The 19136-nt window shown below is 40.6% G+C and overlaps 1 protein-coding gene and 1 long non-coding RNA gene across 3 annotated transcripts; one reads left to right on the forward strand and one right to left on the reverse strand.

Moving 5' to 3' along the window:
- Nucleotides 1–670: 670 nt before the first annotated feature.
- On the reverse strand, nucleotides 671–12263 carry angptl2b (angiopoietin-like 2b). Of its 2 annotated transcripts, none has more exons than XM_012866317.3 (5): nucleotides 12043–12263; nucleotides 4855–5759; nucleotides 2842–3035; nucleotides 1801–2071; nucleotides 671–1701 (listed from the first exon to the last, which is right to left on the reverse strand). In XM_012866317.3, the coding sequence occupies exons 2-5, from the start codon at nucleotides 5732–5734 to the stop codon at nucleotides 1502–1504; spliced, it is 1545 nt and encodes a 514-aa protein (XP_012721771.2). In that variant the 5' UTR covers nucleotides 5735–5759; nucleotides 12043–12263; the 3' UTR covers nucleotides 671–1501. The 2 variants fall into 2 exon arrangements, with proteins under 2 accessions (XP_012721771.2, XP_012721770.2); XM_012866316.3 differs by having other exon boundaries at nucleotides 11731–12262.
- A 294-nt stretch (nucleotides 12264–12557) lies between these two features.
- LOC118564720 lies at nucleotides 12558–13367 on the forward strand. Its single transcript, XR_004932005.1, has 2 exons — nucleotides 12558–12663; nucleotides 12935–13367. It is a non-coding gene; the product is annotated as an uncharacterized LOC118564720 (long non-coding RNA).
- The last annotated feature ends 5769 nt before the right edge of the window (nucleotides 13368–19136 follow it).

The raw sequence follows: 19136 nt of genomic DNA on the forward strand, positions 1-19136 counted from the left end.
CTAATCAACGCTATGTTGGCCTAATCCAATCTCTAGCTATCGCATGGACACATCCCTGCTTTCAATATGACAGGATGAATATATTTGAAGATAAATTTAACCCTCTGTCCTTTAAAGTGTTAACACAACACACTGAAACCCCTAGAACGTGCTGAGCACATTTTGTTTTCTCCTGTTTTGCAGCTGCAGACAAAATCTACCGTTCTTTAGTTAACAACAATGTCACATTAATGTTGCCTCCTGAGGCATGTGGGAAAGAGCCTACCCAGCTGGAATTGTTAAAATAAACTTTGCATGACTTACTGTTGTGAATTAGTGTGGCATAAGTTTAACTAGAACATACAAAATCCTTCAGAAGCCGATATTTCCTCTAAAATCAGCAAGTCACAAACCTTTTTAGACTTGGTTTATTCTAATTAGTTTGGACAGTCAATACCAGAAAGTAGAAGGAGAAAAGATACTCCTCCGTGATGTGACTTAAAATATTCCTTTAGAATCATTAGTTTTGCTGGTTTCATAAGCTTCAACTTCAAACAAATTCAGGAGGTGGATATCAGGGTAGCAACAGGATTTCTGTCAGGAAACTGGCTATACTGGAAAATGCTTAAATTCTAGTTAGTATCTTACATTTTCTTATGCTGCTGTTTTTACAAATGAGGATAAACACAAGACCTGTACATTTTTTTATTGCAACTTAATTATGAAATAACATTTACATTATATTACAATTATCCTATGTACAAACACATTGTGTTGGATTTATTGGCATCAAAAAGCAACACATTTATACAGTAAATATAGTGCTGGAATTTTACAAGCAACCTAAGATACCTGCTTAAGCAATTAAGAATTTCAAAGTATTTTCCAAAAAAATTCACGATTAAGCTTTTCAAGAAGTCGATTGTTTTTTTTATTGAAAAGAAATACAATTGAGAAAAAGTTTGCATGTTTGCATTACTCTTGGTGGCTTTCTTCAAAACATGTCACCAATGTTTCGTAGTGTGCACGGTGAAAAAACGTGCCACCAGATAAAATCTTTAGCCGTTTTTAGTGTTGTTGAAAACTACGCAGTTTGAAACAAAATATATATTTTTAGTATGAAATTACAGAACAATCACTGGATACATTTCCTGTGTCAACCGTGTTGGGTTGGTACGTACTACATAGATATACTGTAGGGTTTATAATGCAGAGCTACTTCATCCAAATAAAGCCGACGTCACCGACGTCCCCTGTTTGCCAAAGTGTAGTTAAAATAACTCCTGAGCAATAAGTACTGTTTGCATGTCCTGTACTGAAAAGAGCAAAATAAACCAAAAAAAAAAAAGAAAAACTGCTACAAAACTGTATTAATAAAATATTATTAAATTGTTAGAGAACAGTATCACCCTGATGTTTTTATATTGCACTTTCAGGATCATGATTTTGTTTGTGATCTGTTGGAAATGAGGCCAAGAGTTTTTGTCAGAAACATGCGGTTCCACGCAAATCCCCACGCTCATCAGTGGAAGGTGTTGGGGTTAGGGCGGATCATCATGATCACTTTCTTTAGAGAATAGGCTCCTCCCCTGAACTCTGCCCAGTAGACTCCATCTTGGTAGCGGCTGCGGTAGTGTCCTCCTCTGTACCAAACTCCATTCAAATTGGAATGTGCGCAAGAGTTGTACCACCACCCTCCCTTCTGATAGTGAGCGCAATTTCCTAAAAGATAAATTAGAAAACAGTAGTTTAAAAAAAAAAAAACATTTACAACTGCAAGAAAAGATTCATTGTGATCTTGTTAAAAGTTGAACTTTCTACCTGTATATGCGTCGTGGTCTCTGTCTAACGTCGTGAACTGTTTGCCGTTGTGCCAGGTGAGAGAGTCGCCAGCGTTGCCGTGATACCGGCCCACTCTCAGTCTGTAATAATCAGCTTCAGGCTCCACCCTGAAGCTGGCGTATTCTGCAAACACCTTCCTCCCAGACCAGTCCTCCAGCGTGATGAGAAGCTTGTAGGTTCCTTGGTTTGTCAGCCAGTAGATGTTTTCCAGACCGAGCCAGTACTCTCCGTCAATGTTGCCAAAACCTTGCTGTGAAGAAGAACCGCAAGAAATTGTAGTCAGAGCGATTAGGAAACCCTTTCTGAAGACTGTTTCGATGTCTACGGGGATGCTTCGGGTCAGCTGTTCATGCATTGGGGTTCGTTTTGGCTTTCGGCTCTATTGTTTGTCGTCAGGGAACGTTATTATAAATGGAGCCTTTGAGTCCAGTTTATAGTCTGTATCAGCTATCCAAGTTTCCACTGTTATTTTGTTATTGAAACACAGCAGGATCCCCTACGGAGAGTGAGAAACTCAACATTATGAAGGGTTTCTAACTCTTTTGATCTGGCTACCCTTTTACTGTAAGTTGGTTTGCAATGCCTTGAACCAGGGAGGCATTCCTCTTAATGAACAAATCTACAAAACTTTGTTTAAAATGTAAATGCCTTTTAGCTGCACCAAACAAAGTTGTTATCAAGGCTCTTGTGAATTGTTGTCATAACCCAAACTCAATGCAAAACCCAGGAAATCAGATTATTTTTCCAGGCAAATTGCCATTAATAATAAGATAATGCAACGTTTCATTTTCTACATTCAAAATATGCCATGTTTCTATTTTGCTGTGATCTCATTTCACAAGAGACCTCATATTTAATGAGCGCCCAAGGATCTGACAACGTTCAACGCTTTAAAAGCGCAACAATAATCTATTCATGAGTTGAACTTGTAAACATCTGGTCGGTGTCAAAGCACCTTTCATAAGCCTCCAGCTTGCCTCCGTACTATAAGCGCCTTGATTCGGTGTGAAGTTACCGCACCTTGTACGTCTCCCAGTTCCGGAAAAAGTTGACGGAGCCGTCCACCCTTCTTTGGATGACCGTCCAGCCGCCTGGGTCGTGTCTCTGATCACACCACACCTGCATGAGGCGGTTGGCATTTTCCGGCTTCACCAGGTACATGCCGCTGGAAGTGCGGCCATCTTCCAGCGCCTGCAGACAGTCCTTAAATGGACCTTACCAGACAGGTTTAAAGAACACATCAGGACAATGTAAAACTCCATCACTTGCAACAGCACGTCAGAAGATTAGGGGGAAAAAGTTACAATGACACAAAGGGTATTGCTCGTCTGCACAGGGAATCCCATTTTTCAACAAGGGCTTTTGTTATAACAGTAAAATTGACTTTGGCTGCTTCTCTCATAGAGGAAATGGCTGCTGAACGGCACAGCCAAAAGAAACACCGACAAAAGGGCAAAGGGAGTCCTGACTACTGAATAAATTATGAAACGATAACAGCAAATTTACATCATACACAGCAGTGATTTACAGTCAAGTGTTGTTATTTTACTAATGTTCACTTATTGTGTTTATATTTAGATCATTTTCAGTGTAGGTGCCCTTTTTAGTGTATAAAACTCAGCGTTTGGGTCGAACTTAAGATTGATAAGTCTGCATTTCATGCTCTGTTTATTTGCCAAAAAAAGCCTTCGGAAATTAGAGACAATAGTTATGGTAGCCATAACATGTTTTGGTGCAATAATGAAGACTTATTGCCTTAGCAAAATTACCGAAATCTGCTCATGTGGGTGCCAGCGTAATGTTTTTAGTCATCTCTAATGGGAGATGTAGAAAACCCCAAATGGCAAATGGCTCCCAGGCAACAATTTGTTTTAAAAGTGTTTATATTTTCCAGATATCGCGCATGTGCGGTTTGCCAACTGGCACGGTTTGCTGAGCATTTAAATACAGTTAGAGGAATTTGACATGGCTTAAGTGCGGGGAGGGGGGGGGGGTCACAAAAAAGGGGTTGAGAGGGTTTTAGCAGTAAGATGAAACAGCAATACAGAGTTTTAAATTGGGGGTAAACCCCTCTTTTTGCACCTGTGATTGCATTAAAGATTGTTTTTGGTTGATAAAATGTCTCTGGAGGATAATCTTCTTGGCCTGTGCTCAGCCACCCATCTTTTCTCAGGAATGTCTGTGAACAGATACAACCCAGAGAGTTGCCCTGTCTTGGCCTGCTCTGTTCTGCCTGATAAAGTCTGCTCCTTTGGTGGAACATATGACTGATTCTTGCCTGGTGCAAGTAGGAACAAATTACATCACTTACTCCGTGTATCTCTGTACCTACGCCGCCCCCTTTTACTTTGCTGTATTGCTGCTTTGTTTCCCCTGTTTTTGTCTTTCTCTTCCGTGCTGTATTGTGTATTCCTGCTTGGCATGCAGCTCTCTGTTTGTGTTCAGGGTTAGCATAAGTTTTTCTGGCGTTAGCACCATGGTGCTGGGCAAGAAACGACTTGTCTGCTTTCAAAACAGCCAATTCAAAGGCTGCTATTCTCATGGTAAGCATTAGTGTAAAATGTCAACAGAAAAACACCCAGAAGTCGTTAAGGAAATTGTGCGTGCATTTTTTTTTCCCCTCTTAGTTTTCCAACAAAGCCAAGTTTACGAACGAAAAGAGAAAGTAATAGGCCATGCAAAACACCCTTCACATGTTTGTTTTTTAAAGCCATTTGACTTTGTGCCAGCAATTGATGCTGATACACATATGTTTCCTGCTTGTATACCTTTTTTGGGGATTTAATTATGGCAATTGGCAGATACAGATCTGAAAAAGACGGACAAGAGTTTTGTCTGTGTTCTGACACCCAGCCCTCGCGTGAGACATTTTTGAATTGCTCTTACAGAAAAAATGGGTAAGTAATGTTGTCTCCTGAATGGTGATAAGGCAGCTCAGATATAAAAGCTCGAGCTTTAAATAAGTGTTTAGCAGATAGAAACAGTAAGCGAACATATCCAAGACATTTTTTAGTAGGACTTTATTCTACTCACCAGATGGTTTGTCAGTGGTAGAAGGGCTGTGTGTACCGACGGGCATGGTTGGAAGGGGCGGGAGAGACTTTTGGTCACTCTGGATCTCGTTGCTTATCGGGTTGTTTATACGTGGAAGGGGAGGTGGCTGGTAAGGCTTGTTGAGAGGCGGCGATGGTGGTGGAGGAGGCTGAGGCCGTGGCTGAGAGGCAGGGACGTAACGGGGAGGGGGTCGGCTCTGGCACTGCCCCTCCAGCATGACAATTAGAGCCGACTGGTTTGCGGCCAGGGAAGCCAAGTGCTGGTATTTATGCTCAAGATCTTTGTATCGACTGGTGAGTTGCTGCATCTCTGAGGTTTGGTTCAGGATCCTGTTCTCCATTTGGGCTAACTCTAGAGCATTGTCTCTCTTCCTGATGATCTCATGGAGGAGCTGCATGTACAGCTGAGTGACTCTGGAGTTCATATTTCTACTCTCCTTTCTTAGAAGCTTGACCTCATTGACGATGCCTCCATCCACCTCCACCAATTGCTGTAGAGTTTCGATCTGCCTCTTCTGTTTCTGCAGCTCCACATTTAGCAGCTCTAACTCTTGCTTGTGGACCCGATTCTCCAGCATAGCCTCGGGTTCCTTGGAGTTCACACAGATGGCTCCGGTCACCTTTTGTTGAGGCACGATAAAAGTGTAGGAGCACTTGTCCTGTGGCTGTTCGGCTGGAGCGCGTTTGCGTCTTCCAGCATACAAAAACTCCCCTTCCAAATCATCTTCGCTGCTCCCAAATTCGTGGGTCTTATGCTTGCCTTGGCTACTGTCCGACAGACTTGCCTGTGTCTGGTGGATGCTACAACTTAGTCCAAAAACCAGAAGGAACCCCAGCAGGACCATTGAAGGGGGCTCCATGTGTTATTGTCCAGCTCACCAAAACCTGAAGACCATTTACAAGAAAACAGATTTTGTAATTAGAAAAGTTAGTTTGAAACAAAATAAAGGTTTGAAACCTTTATTTTGACACTAGGCATGAGCCAATGAGCAGTATCAAGGTTTAAAAAAGTTATATTTCAAAAGTGCTGAAATTGTCCTTCATACAGCGCCTGTGGTTTAAAAACCTTATCCATGAGATGATGAAGGGAGCGCCAGAGTACGGAGCTTTCTGCAGGTATATGCAGCATTAAAGGTCTAGTGGACAATCGTCTTTTGGCTTCATGTTGCGGGGGGAATTAACCTTATCTATCGGATATCATTTTGACGTGCTCATGTAATGCCAATGTGCGTGCTCGTTCTTGGCTAGTTTCCTCTCGCTGCGCATGCACACTTCTAGTGTTTATGTATCTAGTTTGCTTCGGTTTCAGTCATTCATTGTAGCTCCACTGCTCTACTTTAAGTACGGCTGAGACTGAGAGTCACAAGAACTAAGCTGTCATTCCAAAGAAGAGGAAGGCATCAGAAGACAGAAATAAGACCACAGTGTGTTTGGGAGATTATTTTACCTGATCCCCATAAGGAGCAGGAGATCAGTTATTTAAAAAGGGACTTGGGAGTTTCTTACCTACATTTCCAGAAAAATCGTCCACTCTACCTGTAAGTAACACATGTGGTCCATCCCCACCGCTAATCAGCTAGTTAAAGAAAAGCTGCTACACTTTTCCCTTGCTCCCTGATATACAAATTTGGCTCTTGGAATTATCTTTGTTATTTAAAAACATGGATCGTTGAGAAATCAATTGAGCACCATACCTTTAAAACTACAACTAGAAAGCTACATACAGTATGTCTGTTAAGCAGTAAACTTCAGGCTAGCTACCAGAGCAGCTAGCGTGGCTAATTAACCAATAATATCAGCTTGATGTTATACTTGTGTATACGCAGAATGAGAAGAAGGTAAATTATTCTGCACAATAAGCACATCTACTTTAAAACTACCAATACATTGAGTAGGTAATACCCCTTTATCTCTGAATGTTACTTTTGTTAGTCTAGATATCAAAACAAAACTCAGAATAAATCAATGCTATCTAAAGCATTGATATGACTGAAGTAATGAGTATGTTATGTTACTTTAGCAGCAGTTAGAATTATTCTTGCTTTTCTGATTTCTATCAAAACAATTACATCATGTCATACGGCTTATTATTTTCTAAATACTGTTGTCATGGAACTGGTATTTCTTCCAGGCTGTGAGAATATCATGCCGGCCCATACTTGTTTGAAATTAGATCAAGATAGATTAGATAGATTGTAACTGCTTTTTGAAAACAGATGTTATTTTTTTTATCAGGATTTTTTGAGGATGATGAACATCCAAACACAGAAGCGCTGTGCATGAACAACTAAACCTCAGCGGCTTTCAGCACTTTAAAGATTTGGCCAACCAAAAAGCAGAAATATCTGAGAGGAAATTGTTCACATGTCCCACTGAGCACAACAGTGGCTGCTTTGACTTTCCATGTCATAATAATCATGTGGGGAATACATGTTGTACAAGACAGAAATTTTATGGTCCTTGCTCTGTTCTCAGCAGTACAAGAAGAAAAAAATTGATTTATTGAAAATATTTACTTTTGAGCCTGACATGTTTGAATAGGACATCTGCAATCAAAAGGAACACCTGCTGCTTGATAGCCAAGAATAATATTTCCTCCATCTAACAATGTGCGGATCTCTTTTAATCAGATACATTGTTGTTAGGAGAGTGTTTTGCTTGGTCGTGGCTCTGGTTCCTTTTGAGCAACTGCCACAGTCTGTCCTTTACACACAAACACTCTTACTTGTTTGCAGGCCTGGAGACCTTTGCTTATGGAAAAGCTGAGGCACTGGTGGATGATGCAATTCCACAGACTGTTTTAAATATTGATTGTATTGCATCATTTAGCTCTGCAGCCTCATCCAAAAGAAAATGCATTGCATGCTAGCACGCAAAGATCATTCCCATTATGTAATATCAATGAAATTGTTGTATAACATAATTTGTACCGGACTAAGTAGCTGATTAAATTTTAAGTATTACCCTTTGGATTTTAGCCTTTTTTGAGACATATTTTTCTTGTTAACGACCTTCTGACAGATTAAATTATCTGACTGTTGGGCCTCAAACAGATTATTACCAATTATTATTTTTATTAAAGCCAGTTGTTGCAGGTTTTCATGATCACATAGCCTTCATAGACAAGAAAAAAGGCCACAGACCACTGTAACAATTGAGTCAGGGAACTTCTGAAGGAACCTGGGTGAAAACTGCAGCATGTTGGAATATGGTACTTTTCTGTGCCGTACACCTCCAGAGTCACAAAGAAAGGATTCAGTGATAGTGCATTATAAATAGCCTTATAGTCACTGCAGAAGGGTTCTCGCACCTTTCACACCAAATATCTTTTTTAGAGATAAATAATATGGGGCACAAATTGGGGTAAGAAACTCAGAAATGTTTTAGTCTTGTGTAAGGTGCGGGCTTGAAGCCAGCAGAAGAAACTGGAGACATGGAGAGGAGAAACGGGGCATTTGTCAAGACCATGACCCTTGGTACAATCAGTCCTCATGTTTGAAGTATTTGCTTAGTGTCTAAAACCTTCTTTAATTTAATTTATTCATTTATAAGGCACTTTTAAAAGCAAGAACAGTTTCATTGTTAGTTCAACACAGTCAATTTATGAGGAAATCTAGTACAATAAAAGGATCTAACATTTGAAAACACGATAACAGTAATAAGGAATAATCAAATCAGTCAAAAGACTGCATATCATATTCAATCAGACTAAAATGTTTGTATACACATGTGGTTTTAAGACATCTTTAAGTTCCTAGCCCTCGGTAGACCTGACTTGAGATGGTGGACTTTTCCACAGCTTCGAGGCCGCGACCAAAAAACACCCTCTTCCCCTTTGATTTTTGGCCTAGACCTAGAAACTATCAAAAAAGTATCTGGTCTAATGTATAATGTATAAAGCTGGTAGGCTTGTAGATTAAAGTAAAGACTGAGTCACGTCAATATCCAAAGAGTTGCAGTAATCTAAGAATGATAAAATAAAGATGTGTATCACTTTCTAAAAGTCCAGTTGTAGTACGTAAGCCCTCGTCCTAAATATCACCTTCAGCTCAAAGAAGCCTGTCTTAACAACAGAGGAAATTTAAGTAGGAAGCTTAAAATCTGTATCAACATAAGACTAAAGTTACTGGCTGTTGGATAATTAAAAAGGCTAGGGGCCCATGGCAACAACATACTGTTAGATACTTAAATACAGGAGCTTATTGCTTTTATTTAAGTTATGTCTTTAGAACAGCTTTGTAGTGACTTAATTAAAGCACAACTATTAGCTCATGTCAGGAAATAGCTCTTTAATTTAGTAGCAAATTAAATAATTAAACTTTGTGTTTTCTGATAATCAATCCCAGCGGTATCAAATGTAATGTAAGAAGCATGGGGCCTAAAATTGAGCCCTGAGGCACTCCACAGCCTAATGCATGTGCTGACGCACTCCAGGTAATCAAAACCTCCCAAAAGAGGCTTGTGACATAGAGTCTGCTTTTTATCAAAATCATTGTTAAACGTTCCTAGAAAATCTTAAAATACAGGAGATAAGTGGGACTGCTTGTCATCAGTACTGTACATAGACTCTTTAAATGTGATGCAACTGTTCTGAATAAATCAAGAGAAAAAAAAGCATACGTCCATTTCAAGTTTTGCATCATGCAATCTTCCAGCACCATGTTATTAAACGGCAGATTTCCTGGACTGCTGAGGAAGCCCACACTCAGTGACATAATCCTTGCAAATACTGATTGGCACAGCAATTGTAGCCACGGTTATAGCTGTAGTTATCCCTGAAATAGTTGCGCGTCATACAGGATTTGCTAACAAAATCAGTAATAATAGCTTACAAATAATCCCCCACCAGGATAATGGAGTACCTCATAGCTTGTTCCTTGTAACGTGTTGATGTGTGTACTTGGCCAGTGGCTCTTGTGGTTTCTCCCCTGGAACACGAGCTTGTCTCTGAGTAATGCCATGTAATTTTCCCCCTGCCGAGGAGTCCCATTTTAGACATTGTTAACGTGGAATCTCCTGCTCCGGGCTTCGCTGCACTTCAAAGATGCCGGGGGAAAATGTTTGCAGCTTGTCCCGAAATATGTGTTTGTAAGTATATGTGGCATGTGCATGTCTGCTGTGTTTTCGAAAAAACAACTCCGAGGAAGGAGAGAGTCCCATCTGTCCCGATGGAGACAGCCTGTTATTAACCTGTCCGCAGTCTCCCAGATGGTACAACAGAAAGCCTACACCTCCTTGTTTGCTGTTAACAACCTGTGGCCTTTTATTGTCCTGGAATCGGGCTGGCGAAACAAGCTGCTATTGACCAGACAGCGACTGCAGCAATTATCCGGCGCTGAAGTGTCAAACACGTCTGATCTGCTCAAGGCACAAAGACGAGTGGCCGATGCGCAATGAACAGCTCCTTATTGGAGGGCCCCCAGCAGAATTACCCCGGCAGATTCTCGAAGTCTGCTTCGCACCAAAATGCTTTGGTTAAACTGTCTTCAGGTGAAAAGTCCGTGTTTACACCACTTCTCGTGCTGGATTTTTAGAGGGGGCTGATGCAGGGGTGGGGGGGGTGGGGGGGTCACTGCTTCTCTGATCAGCCCTCGGCTCAGGCCTTTTTGGTCATGCTCAGCACATATTAATTAGAAGGTGGGCAGCTCTGCTCGGGCTGCCTCATATCTCTCACCCCAGTCCCTCTCATTTCAGCCCGAACATGGCATTCCTCACATTCTTCATCACCTCATTAGAGTGAGCTGCCATGCTCATACGGAGAGTCAGTGGCGGTAGCAGACAGACCCTCTGCATGGAGAACTACCACGTCCCCAATCCGTACCATACCTACAAGACATGTCTACTGACGCGGTTCGTTCCCGGTGTCCTACTTTCCGTGTGACTGCTCCGTAATCGCATCACCGTCACCCGACAACACGGTCACGCAGCACCTCATTTGTCTGGAGCTGAAAGGATGAGGACACTGCACTTATTCGGGGGAGCTTTGTGCTGCAAGTACAAATTAGTGCCAGCTCTGCAGAGAACGGTCTCCTGCGTGACACCCAATATTTGTTGGATCAGAGTCCAACTTAAATTGGTTTTAGTAATCCACGGTATTACTTCACCTTGACTGTAATCATTCTTCCCTTAAGCATGTAATTACTGGAGGACCGTTCAGCCCGTTTCTCTCTCCTGTCTGAATGGAGTCATCTGTACCTTGGGTCTAATCATAGAGCGGGGGGGCCTTTGGGAACAGTTTCGATAAGTTCCGCCATTGTATCTCAAAGCCTTTATCCAAACACTGCTCTGGCAACAGAAACAAAGAGGGGATTCAGCTGCCTACTTCTCTATCCTTTTTGCCTCCAGGGGAACATCCTGAAGTGGCTGTAAGCTTGCCATAGGACCGTTATCTTTTTTTCCTCCTGTGTTTTTAATTTTTTTTTTCTTTTTCTGAGACTTTGATTTAAAAATCCGCTTGCGTTTAAAGTTATTTCTTGACAAGCTTGTCTTGCAAAAATACAGTATTCCAGAGAGAACATCTCTGTCAACCCTGTTCTTGGTTAGACAGTGGAGTATTCACCAGCATCATTCAAGTTACTCACTGTTGACTGGATTAAAGCCTCTGGCACCAAGCAGTGAGTCAGATAGCAGATGCTGCGCTACCACTGGTGAATCTGAGATGACTTAAACTCGCTGTGTGAAGTTCAGCAGCTTTTGAGCCAAACTGTGAGCTCATACAGCGACGCAAGATAAGGGATCATGAGGGCGCATTGCTTTCATGCGAGAAGATTATCCTTTCCTCGCATTCTCTTTCAGTGTTAAAATAAAGCAACAGAATGAGAAACATATAAATAAAGCAAGAGTATTAAATGCTTACAAGATAACTGCACAGTGATGAGGAGGCTCTCGGTTGCTTTTCCCTTCTGCCAGAGCTCTTTGAAGATTCTCTTGGTAGAAATGAATCCTAAGTCAGAAAGTTTCACTCAAATATCTTCTGCTCTTTTTCTTCTCTCTCCTCCTCGTCCGGCCACTCAGCTATTATCACCTCAGTCCATTCCAACACCGGAGAACTTTTGTTATTAAAAGACTGTCAACAAATAGCCCAGCCTCCCAGAAGCTCTTTGGCAAATATTAAACTGATCAGAAGTCCTCTTCAGAAGTTTGCTGACAGAGAAAAGACAATGGGTACCTTTAGATGGCTGTAGGAGGTTTAGTTTCCTGCCAAACGGTGAGAGTCCAGGGCAGGATGTGCACTGCCCGTGGCCGTTTAGGAAAAGACTGTCACTTTTCCGTGGGCTGAATCCATCACTTCTGCCTCACAGCTCTAAGAGGCCGTCTCTCTCCGCCGCACCTCTCTCACTCTTCCCCTCCTTTGGTGCTTTCAAATAATGAAAAAATGCTCAAGCAGTTTTTCGTCAGGGCAAAAGCCCCCTCACCCCCCACCCCGCCGCCTTAAAATGAACACATTCTTGTTTAAAGCAACAGCCGGTTTTCTCCACCCCTCCTCCCCGTGGTACAAAGGAGATCCACAAGCACGCACAACACAAGTTATTCAGACACACACTACTCAAATTTCCAGCCCCTGCCCCCTTTGCCACTGGTTCATCACCACCACTATTTCTGGCAAGGCTCGCCTGGTTGCTCTGGTTAAGGACATATCTGACGTTGCACTGATCAGATCCCAATTGGGTGCGACTGCCCGCATGTCCTGTAAGCGAGGCAGGAGAGGAGTACCTGGCCGGAAGCAGACCCAGGTGTTTGGGGTTGGGTCTGGTTCCTTGACTGCTGACCTGGGTTTTATAGTCTGGAGGTGAGATGTCTGAAACAGGCCTGCTTGACTTTATGTTGAACTGAGTCTTGCAAGGGTGTGATTACGTCATCACTTTGAAAGCTGGGCTACTCACACTTGTGTCCATGTGTTTTGGTGGATACGAGGATATGAAACACGTCAGTGGAGTGCTGTCGGTTATGCCAGGGACCTCCTAATTTCTCACGCTATGCTTTGGCGTTTGCTTCTCGTGTCTGTTGTGCTTGTTTTGTCTGTTTTCAATAAAACGTATTTTCCTTTTATTTTCTTTTAGCCCAGACAACAGCGATGTTGCTGCACCTCCTGCTTCTCTCAGGATCATCCGTTATTTCATTGTTTTGTTTTTTGCTAAGGATATGTTGTTGTTTTTTTTCATGTCCGTTTGAGTCATAAATACCACAGAAAGCAAAATTACAGAGGAATTGTTGCAGCTTCAAAATAAGTTTTTAATCATTTCTGGCTGCCTCACTGAAATTAAATAGTTTCAGCTCAACTTGGAGAAGCACGGGATGGACAGTGGGTTACATGCTTGTTGTTTGTCTTCTTCTTCTTTTTCCTTTAATGACTGAAAAATAGATTTAACTCTGCCATACCCAGAGGGATTTTTTACTGTTCCCATTTATTACTCAGTATGCACTGTATTATTGTGCAAACATAGACTTCAGTGTTTTATAGTCGTTTTGTGATAAATAAAACTTTATACTATGTTTCAGAGCTTGTTGTAAACGTCACAGGATGTGTGATTCTCCCTCTCAAGGTTATAAACAGTTAATATGTTACAGATGCTGTCTATTTTTTTTTTTTTTTACGTTTACTACTATAAAGTTTAAACTCTAAGTGCTTGGTTGCATATAAAGGAAAACAAAGAGGAAGTATTTAGCAGACTTCCTGCCACACCAGTTTTATTCAGTACGCTTGTTATCAGACAGTTTGTTTCCAAATATGGCTTATTCTTTGAATAAAGGAGTACAAATAGCTTGCCAACGCAAAGCTGATGTCTTGCAGCTGTTGCTTGAACATATTCCTAAAAGCAATCAGGCACCCAGGGACTCATGCCAGTTGCTCATCCCGTGTTATTCAAGAAGAGCAGGGCTTTTCCAAATACCATGAGACCAATCATTGTACCTTTCCACTAATCCTTCTAAAAAAAAAAAAATAAATAAACATTTAAATAAAGAAGTTCTTACTTTTTGTGCAGCTGCTAAAGGAAGCATGTGTACTATATTAAGAACATCCAATACATTTAATAAATTCTGAAGATATCCTGAACGAGATTCTTTGGCTAAAATAAATACATTTAAGACACGATATTTGCTGATACACTCCAATTCCTGCCATTTTTAAAACACAGACTTGAAAACAGATATCTTAATTACACATATGTGGCCCTGATTTTAACCTAATAAAACCAGGGCCACATATGTGATAGGAATCTTGGTTGGTATACAGACGTCTGAAGTGCTTGAAAGCGCAAACTATCATTTTAGAGTCTCAGAGATCCACAAGTCGGATGGGAGACTAATTTGACCAGATGACTATTAGTTGCGCTCAACAACGTGGTGGCAACATTAGGCTGTGGGGATTCTTTAACAGGGACAGGTAAACAGATTGGACTTGATTTAAACAGGGATGAAGCTAAATACAAGTCAAGTACAAGAAAATCTGTCAGAGGCTGGAAAAACCTTGAGACTGAGGCAGAGGTTCAATTTCCAGCAATAAAACGCTAAACGTAGAGCCAGAGCTACAATGGAACGGTTTATATTAAAGCATAATAATGTGTGCAACTGTAGAATATACAATACAAGAGTGGTGTAGAATACAAATACGTGCCTCATTTTTCATATTTCTTTAAGAACAAAAGAAACCGTGCTATCATTTTCCTTACATTTATAGTTTACAGTAAATTTACTGTTTTGTGTTGGTCTGTCGTTTCCATCCAAAGTTTTTGGTTGTTACGCAATCCAATGTGAAAAAGTTGAACCTATAAGAATTATTCTGTACGGTACTGTACCATTAAAACAGATGGGCATACTGCAGAGCTGTGCTCAATGGTGAATGTGCTCAGCAAAAAAACAAACAAAAAAGCAAGAAGAAAACCAAACAACACAGAGTTCTAAATGTCTTTGCTCAAGCCGATAGCCATCACATTAGATAACATACCTTGTAGCTGATGACATTTTTATCGAGCCCGGGTAGTCAGCTACGTAGCGTCCAGGTGGGAAAACGGACCCAAACTTCAGCTGCTGTAGGCTACAAGACGAAATAAATCTAGATTTTCCACCACAGCAACGGTTGGTAATCCAGTGTGTTGAATTTACTCTCTTGTTCTGTAATACTTTTAGGTTTATCGCTCCCTCCCTTTAGAGTTGTCTCCAAAGTGTGTTGCCTCATCTGAGTGAGCTTGTTGTACTTGGCTCAGTAGCTCTTTCATAATCACTTCAATCACTTCCTAAACTCCTTATTTTACAAGTGGTGACAAAGTTTTTAATTTTAGCTTTTAAAAAAAAAGAAAAGCAAAACACAACTATATCACACACTTTCAATCACTTTGTTTTACAGCATCTGTATAAAGAGAACACATATCATCGGTGTCAGAGGGAGGCTCCCATTACTGTCTGTTAAACAACTGGTGGTGTCTTGTCAATGTTCAGTTTTATATAGTACATTACACCACACCACAGTCAAAAAGATCTGTCAGTTCTTGCTACATTCTTGGCATCTTACTCTGAAAAGCGGGTAAAATACTACTTGATACATTTGCAAGTCTTCAGCGACCTTTAACTGAGGTCAACGGGTCTAATAGGAAAATACAGACATCGCTCTCCGTGTCCATACTCTTCAACTCATTCTTTGGGATCCCAGACAGATACGATGGATATGTCCCTCCTGTATATTCTGGGTTTGCCCTGGGGTCTCGTCAAGGTGAGGCGTTCCCAGTAAACCTCCAAAAGGAGACGCTTTGAAGGCATCCTGATCAGATGCCTGAGCCGCCCTAACTAGTTACGTTTACATGGACAAAACTAATCGGAATAAGGGGCAGATCGGAATAAAAAAAAGGATCACGTAAATACACCAATCGGAATATTCTGATCTGATTTAACTCAGTTGGAATGAAATTGTAATCTGAATGAGACGGGTTGGTTTATGCCAATTGATAATCCGATCAACGTGCATGTAAGCGCTTGTAAGTCTCAAGTTATTTCAAATGTGCCACGCTAACCTGAGTGCACACGTGAACCCGACGTAAACGTGGCGTATTTCCACGTTGATGAGTGACAGAAATACGTCTGGAAGCAAAACTGTTGGGGTTCCCGATACAACCTTTCTGTTCAAAAGAAATAAGAGCTCAAAATTGTTGCTTACTCAGTGACATTTCACCATAATTAGAACATCGTGTGAGTTCAGCCTGGGCCCTCAGAAGACAAACTCCTAATACTGCTTTGTTCAATATTTTTGTTGTTTAGCAAAGACGGAAGTACTTCTTCTGTGTTTTTTAGGGGAATTTGATGATGCATGATCCGATTATTTTAATCTGAATACATTTTACTCCCATCATGAAATTTTGTGCATGTTAACATAGCAACTGACTGCTTTCGAGGCGGAGGAGCAGCAGCTCTATGTGGAGCTCCCTGCAGCTGCCAGCCGATCTCTCAGACTTTTTACAAACTGCTGCTTACTGCTCCAGTAGGACAAAATGCATTTTTATAAACAACCTCATAAAAACGCATTAAGTCTTGTCCATAGAATATTACATAAGGGGTTATTTTAATTTTCCACCTATGTGTTATTCCTTCGTACAGGTCGTCTCTAGTTTGGTATTTAAAAAGCCAGGTTTTTCCATTTTCAGTTCCGTTTTAAGAGAATGGAAATGTTTCAGCATTTTCCCTGAGGATGGACTGAGACTACATAACTGGCTTTGCAGATTAAAACTCCTTGCAGATGATCCTGGATCAGCAAGAAGTAGACAAGTGCATTTCATAACATCCAAAATTGGGCAAATTTGAAGCATCGGTTGCTCATTCAACAGACTAATACTTTAAGTAGGTTTTTGATCAAAGAAAATGGGATTAAGCTCAGACTTTCCTATATGTTTATCCCATGAATCACTCTTTATCAGACGGTCCTTCAGAACTACATTGTTGATGCAGTGATTTGTTTTGTTACTGTTAATCCTCAGTGACAGCAACACGGGATCACAGAGGTGTCGAGCAGAAAATGTCACTGCCGTATTAAAATAGTAATCAACCGGCGCACACATGGGAAAGGTTGTAAAAAATCCACTCCAGGTTGGAAATGTTTCACAGACTTGTTGCTATGTTGGTTAATGACCTGATTGGTTGCCTGGCAGAATGCTGGGTTTAGAAGCAGAAGATCCAATGTTATGAGCACATTGTTTGAGGTTCAGCTTTTACACTATAAATGTCAGATTCAGTAAAATCTTTACTCAACTTGCAGTCATGTTTTTTTTTTTTTTTTAATCTTGTGAAATCTAACTGCTTTTGTTAAGGCAGCTTGCAAAATAAGCTCACAGAGCAACGATGGGGTGGAAAGTGGAAAATGGAGCGGTGGTCCTGCAAAACGTCCAAGGGTTTTATTTAATAAAAAAAAAAATCAGCCCATTGCAACAGTTTAGTATTCATATTGTGTTCCAAAGATTCAAATATATGATTGCAATAGATGATATAACTTTCTAACATATTTTGTCTTGATTCATCCCTCCCAGTCGGAACAAACTGGAGTTGTTTGACAAGATCAATATAAAATCTAAATAAAGCAGTAATTCTTACATTTCCTTTTACTCCTATTTAATGCGGCTTGTCATCTTGATTTAATTCACGTCATTTATTTTAACAGTCATCATTCCTGGTTTTCATTTAATCCTTTCTTCCACACCCATTTCTTTGTATTGTGTGCAGTGTGTGGTTTTTTTTATCGTCTCGTTGGATAAATCCTGGACGCCCTTTACAAAAAAAAAAAAAAAAGTAAAAATTAAAAAGTATAGTGTAAAGAAGGGTATGGAAGGAAAATCTTGGCTGTGTAGTTTTCAGCAACGCATAACACAGGTAAGACTATTTGATGATAGCACCCTACATTGTGTTGTTTTGGCTTTGAAGTGGAAAACAAAGCTTTGTGTTTTCTTGAACATCTGGAATATTCATTTGCACGAGCGCATAACAAATTTCCACTGTGTCATGGCTCCTTCCCACCAAGCCCTCAGATCCTTGCGACCTCCTGGGTCATTTGTTTCCACACTAGATAAAACATATTGAAGGGTCCGCTAATCTGGAGCCCATACAATATAGCATGTGGCATTTTACATCTAAGAGGTGGTAAAAACTTCATTCTCCTCCTACTCCTCTGTGCCCATTACCTCCATCTTCACTTGGGGAAGGGGAGAGGCGTGGAGGCTGCGGCGCATGGATGAAACCATGAAGAGTGACCCAGTCTTTCAAGTCTTTCCAATCCCCTCATTGTGTGTTCTACTTATTGGAGTATTTTAAATCCAGATTTAATTTTGTGAGTTTTTTCTTTTTTTTTTTTCTATGATGTTTCCTTGTTTTGCTCATGATTTTTGTGTATGTGAAGGAAAATTAATAGAAAATGATTATGGCTCTGGAGTATTTGCCAATTATTACATTAAAGTAGCCTGACCTGCTCGATACCGGGCCAAGAGGACGACGCCCACTTTTCGCATTCCATAAAAGTAATCAAACACATGATATTTTTTCCCCCAAATCCCTTAATGTAGGAGGCTTCAATATTTTTAAAACAAGTCGCTAAAATAGTTTTTATGACAAGTAATATTGGTTTTACAGCGCTTATAACACAGAAGATGCAAAATAAAGATCGATCAAATATTGCACGCTCTTCCAGAGATAATGCTTCATGACACATATGTTCTTGCCCCGCCCCTTGTGGCTGGTATCCTTGGAAACTAGAGAGTCCTACCTTTCCAACAACCTGTGGCATGCCTTTTCTGTCAGGCAACACAATTTCCAGGTGTAACAGAGGTTCTAAAAGTGGCAGTCACTTATGTAACCTTTACGCAGAGCTCATTTTATGTACCTCTCCAGACACAGTTGATTATATATAGTGTAAATATCGTGACCAAAGGCTCAGTCAAACGCAGAAGGATTCCTACAATTGAAATCAGCAGTTTGAATTGACCAGATTCCCTTTTATGAGGTAAAAAACACATTTTTTGCATAGTTTTGGCACATTTGGCTACCTTGTGCCAAAATGACAGCTCCATCTGGCACAATGACTCACTAAAACCATTGTGGATTAAAATGTCTTCAACTGATTCAGACCACATTTGCTGCAGTTATAGTAAATATGTTGATAAATACAATCTGAGGTGTCGTCTAGGTTTCCAAAATAAACTTCATATTGTTTTTTACTGTTTATTTAGAGAAAAAAAACTTTAGTTGATGCTCTAAAAAATATATATTTTTTGTTTGTTTATTCACAAATAA

This window comes from Fundulus heteroclitus, chromosome 12, assembly GCF_011125445.2.
Source record: "Fundulus heteroclitus isolate FHET01 chromosome 12, MU-UCD_Fhet_4.1, whole genome shotgun sequence".
Taxonomy (NCBI): Eukaryota; Metazoa; Chordata; class Actinopteri; order Cyprinodontiformes; family Fundulidae; genus Fundulus; species Fundulus heteroclitus.